The sequence below is a fragment of the Oryza glaberrima genome, chromosome 2, assembly GCF_000147395.1.
Source record: "Oryza glaberrima chromosome 2, OglaRS2, whole genome shotgun sequence".
Classification (NCBI taxonomy): Eukaryota; Viridiplantae; Streptophyta; class Magnoliopsida; order Poales; family Poaceae; genus Oryza; species Oryza glaberrima.
The window spans coordinates 23,744,532-23,749,745 of NC_068327.1; the positions used below are offsets into that span (position 1 = coordinate 23,744,532).

Here is a 5,214-nt window from a genome sequence, read left to right on the forward strand (position 1 = left end):
GTACGCCGCAAAAATCTTGTCAGGCTCAAACAGCGACGGCTACGGTGGGTGAGGGAGGTGAAAAGTACTCCCTCCGTCCGAAAAAAAGACAAACCTTGTTTTCCGTGCCCAACGTTTGACCGTCTGTCTTATTTAAAAAAAATTTGAAAAAAAATTAAAACGACAAGTTATGCATAAAATATTAATCATGTTTTATCATCTAACAACAATGAAAATACGAATTATAAAAAAAAATTATATAAGACGGACAGTTAAAGTTGGACACGCAAACTCAGGATTTGTCTTTTTTTTTTTTTTTACGGAAGTACTAGCAATGGACTGTCTCGATGACCCGGGGGAGTCAAGGTCTACGCTGTTACTGCGGTCAAGCTACGATGAGGCGCGACAGCTGAAGTGTGTGGATACGACGCCGCTGTAAAACCGTTTTTAAACCCCGTGGGCTATGGGGCCTAATGCCCTCATCCAGCTCGAAGTCCAGAGTACACAAACCACCCGGCAAAAGAAGGCAGAAAAGGATGCCGTTCTGTGCGCTCCGGCCGAGCAGAGGTACGCAGTTCTCTCTCCTCCCCGTAGTACTTGAAACTTCAGTCTGTTCCTTTTTTTTTTTCTAGTCGCTGCCGCTCCTCATGTTTAGTGCTGGGGTTTGGGATGATTGAATTGTTTACCCTGCAAAGCTTTCCTGTTTAGACGACTGAGTTCCTAGCACACGTATTTGCACGGGTTGCATTCGAATTCGATAGGACCTGAAAATAAAATTGTATTTGATACTCAACTATTGCTTTTATCTCTATATAAATTAAAGTACATTTATATTATAAAGTGGGTGTGTCTAAATTTCAAGTGACCGAATTTTTTTGCAAGTTTCTATCTTTTTCGTTATGGCTGTGGCAATTTTTAAACCCCTCTTTATTATAATATAACATATGACATATAGATAATACATAGAAAAGATCAAGAAGACTGTTTTAGTTTACCTGGTTTAACAAGTAGGTCCATGGGCACCACAGAGTAACCGCGTTAACCCCAACGAAGAACACGATGTAGTTGGTGTAGCTCGCTGCTGAGCATGCCATGCCAGATGCCACAATGTTTATGTTCTTCATTTTTGCAGGTAACACGGGCCATACGTGCGTCAAAAAACCCAACAAACTCGCTACACTTATACTGTTTGCACTGCTGTTGCTGTGTTATGGGGCTGGCAACGTTCGTTGCGCAACCGTTCATGAGAACAGAGTAGATCTGCAGGCCCTGCTTGATTTTAAGCAGGGCATCACCAGCGATCCAAACGGTGCCTTGAGCGATTGGAACACCAGCATCCACTTCTGTAGGTGGACCGGTGTCCACTGCAGCCAGGCGAGACCTTTGCGCGTCACGGGGCTCAACCTCACTAGCAAAGGCCTGTCAGGCCAAATCTCATCTTCTCTTGGAAACTTAACGTTCCTCCGAAACCTTGTTCTCAGTGATAATAACTTGTATGGTCCCATACCTCTTCTTAATAATCTACAACACCTAGAAGTCCTTAATCTGAAAGAAAACCGCTTGCACGGAATTATTCCAGATGGACTTGCAAATTGTTCCAATTTAACCCACTTAGTTATCTCGAAAAACCAGCTAACCGGTGTGATCCCTCCTAGCATAGGGAATCTTTCCAAGCTAGTACTTTTGACCCTTTTCCGGAACAATCTCACTGGTATCATCCCACAATCCCTCGGAAGCATCACCCCTTTAAAAGGTCTCTCTCTTGCAGAAAATCAACTCAACGGAGGCATCCCCGATGAGCTTTGGCATTTGCCAAACATAGAGCAGTTGTACCTAAACGAAAATTATTTATCAGGTGGAATCCCAGAAACTCTCCCGAACATTTCTTCTCTTCAGGAATTATCCTTGTCCACAAATATGCTAGGCAACACATTGCCATATAACATCGGTGATGCCCTCCCTAGTGTCTATTATTTGTTCATGGGAAACAACATGTTCCAAGGTAACATCCCAGCTTCTTTAGGCAATGCCTCAGCGCTAAAACAAATAGATCTACCATCCAACAATTTAGGTGGGCATATACCAAGCTCTTTAGGAAAGCTTTCGAGTATGTATTATCTAAACCTTGAGGGAAACGACCTTAAAGCAGACGACAGTGGAGGCTGGGAATTCTTGCATGCGTTAGCAAATTGTCCTCTTGAGCAGCTTTCGTTATCAATGAATCAGCTAGAGGGAATCATACCAAATTCAGTTGGTAACCTGTCTAAAAGTCTGACACGTCTGTTGTTGGGTGGAAACGAACTATCTGGAACTGTCCCGTTAAGCATAGGAGAACTTCAGAATTTAACTCAACTCTCACTTGAGAACAACAATCTTACTGGTACAATTGAGGAATGGATTGGAAAACTGACAAACCTACAACGTTTAAATCTCGAAGGGAACAGCTTCAGCGGAATAATTCCACCCTCTATCAGCAATCTTAGACAGTTGACAGGGTTGTCTTTAGCGAAAAATAAATTCACAGGTTTTATACCACCTAGCTTGGGAAACCTTCAAAATTTGTTGATGGTGAACCTTAGCTATAATAATCTCCAAGGGAGCATACCATTTCAGTTTGGTAACCTTAAACAACTTATCGAATTACAGCTTTCTTCGAACAACTTTAGTGGCCCAATTCCTGAAACCTTGGACCAATGTCAACACTTACAGATCATTCAAATAGACCAAAACATTCTTACAGGAAATATTACGGTCACCTTCAAAAATCTAAAGGGCTTAGGCCTGCTCAATCTTTCTCATAACAATTTGTCGGGCCCCTTGCCAGCTTATCTAGATGATTTGGAGCTCACTAAACTAGATCTGTCTTTCAATAATTTCCAAGGAGTGATACCAACAACTGGTGTATTCAGTAATGCTACAGTTGTTTCACTAATTGGGAATCCGGGACTATGTGGTGGAACCATGGATTTGCATATGCCTTCATGCCATACTGTTTCTCGAAGAGCAAGAAGAGTGAACTATTTAGTCAAAATATTGATACCAATATTTGGCGTCATGTCACTCGTACTATTGGCCTACTTTTTACTCGTTGAGAAAAGGACGTCAAGATCATATTTCAATTTCCAACCTACTTTTGGTGAGCATTTTGATAAAGTTACTTATAAGGACTTAGCTCAAGCAACAAGGGATTTCTCAGAATTCAACCTGATTGGGAAAGGAAGTTACGGCTCGGTTTACAAAGGAAAGTTGAAGGAAAGCAAAATGGAAGTGGCCGTGAAGGTTTTCAACCTTGAGATGAGCGGAGCAGAGAGGAGCTTCTTGTCGGAATGTGAAGCACTGCGAAGCATTCAGCATCGGAATCTTCTTCCTATTAAAACCGCTTGCTCAACAGTAGATAATGCAGGCAATGTTTTCAAAGCTTTAGTTTATGAGTTCATGCCTAATGGGAACCTCGACACGTGGTTACACCACAGAGTGGACAAGGAAGCTCCAAAACATCTAGGTTTAACTCAAAGAATAAGCATAGCTGTCAACGTAGCTGATGCATTGGATTATTTACACCACGACTGCGGAAGACCTACTGTCCATTGTGATTTGAAGCCCAGCAACATCCTTCTAGATGATGATATGAATGCTCTTCTGGGAGATTTTGGCATTGCACGGTTTTATGCTAATGCTCAGTCGACATGGGCGGGTTCGACTAGTTCAGTTGGTCTCAAGGGGACAATAGGATATATTCCTCCAGGTATTGATGTTTATTTTATATACCTTCATTTTTCAGACGATAACTACCCCATCCGGTTGATATATAATACTTTATCTGTTTCACAATATAAGTCATTCTAGCATTTCCCATATTCATATTGGTGCTAATGAATCTAGATATATATCATTAGCACCAATATGAATATGGGAAATGCTAGAATGACTTATATTGTGAAACGGAGGGAGTATCATTTTGTACAATGCTATTATCAAACTTTTAAAACTTTAACTATAAATAACATCTATAGTATTTGTCTTAGAAATATGAAGATCATTAATACCTAAACATTTAAAAAATTTCATACTCATTTGAATTGAGTATATACTCAATTTGAATCATAGAGCCCGGGCACCATGGAGCACCAAACAAATTTAATATATATATATATATATATATATATATATATATTAGTCTAAAAAAGTAATTAAATAAAATTATATATTTATTGCTATTATATATATATTATAATTAAAAACAATGATCAAAGTAATGATAAGTATTATAAACCAGAGGGAGCACTATTTTTTGAGTTAGAAAAAAAAATATAACTATGTCATATTACTTATTCCAGAGTACGGGGGAGGTGGCCATGCTTCAACTTGTGGGGATGTTTATAGTTTTGGTATAGTGCTACTGGAGATTTTGACATGCAAAAGGCCGACAGATCCTATGTTCACGGACGGGCTGGACATTATTACCTTTGTACACAACAGCTTTCCAGATCAAATATACAGTGTCATTGATGCTCATCTGTTGAAGGAATGCAATAACTTGGCCCAGGAAAAGATGGTACCAGAAAATGAGATCTACCAATTATTCGTTGATCTGCTACAAGTAGCACTTTCTTGCTCTCGCTCGTTACCATCTGAACGATTGAACATGAAGCAAGTAGCCAGCAAAATACATGCAATCAAGACGTCACATCAGGGATGGAAGTGTAGGAAGTCTACATTGGAAGTGTGAAACGTATGAGCGGACATATACCGCTTCCTTTTCTTTTCGAGGACATACCGCTTGTTTTTCAGTGCTCTAACTCCTGCTTCTTGTAAAATAGTACGAAGTTTGTAGGCTGAAATAAAGTAATTTAAACCTCTAATTTTAGAAAAAAATGTAAGATCAACGTGTGTTTTGATTCTTATTCTGTGATAAACAATTGGCATATGTGATTATTGGTTTTGATATTTAGAATTTATTTTCGAAGTGGTTTTTGAGATGATCGGATTTCACAGGAGAATCTACATGTACTGTTGTTATTTCATGTGACCGGTCAGACCGGGGTGTGTATACCGGTCAAACCGGCGATGATCGAGCGGTCAGACCGGCCGGCCCGCGGTCTGACCGGCCGACGCTGTGTCGGTTTCGGTTTCGGATTGTTTCTTTGAATATCCGTCATTGTTTCATGGTTATTGCTTCTAGATGGATACTATACGTATGTAATACTATTGTTTGCTAATAATGAGTCAAGTTGG

The 5,214-nt window shown here is 40.0% G+C and overlaps 1 protein-coding gene across 1 annotated transcript; it reads left to right on the top strand.

Annotated features, from left to right (window-relative positions):
- Positions 1-413: 413 nt before the first annotated feature.
- LOC127761547 (receptor kinase-like protein Xa21) lies at positions 414-4,906 on the top strand. Its single transcript, XM_052285856.1, has 3 exons — positions 414-546; positions 1,112-3,724; positions 4,317-4,906. The coding sequence occupies exons 1-3, from the start codon at positions 453-455 to the stop codon at positions 4,706-4,708; spliced, it is 3,099 nt and encodes a 1,032-aa protein (XP_052141816.1). The 5' UTR covers positions 414-452; the 3' UTR covers positions 4,709-4,906.
- Positions 4,907-5,214: the final 308 nt, after the last annotated feature.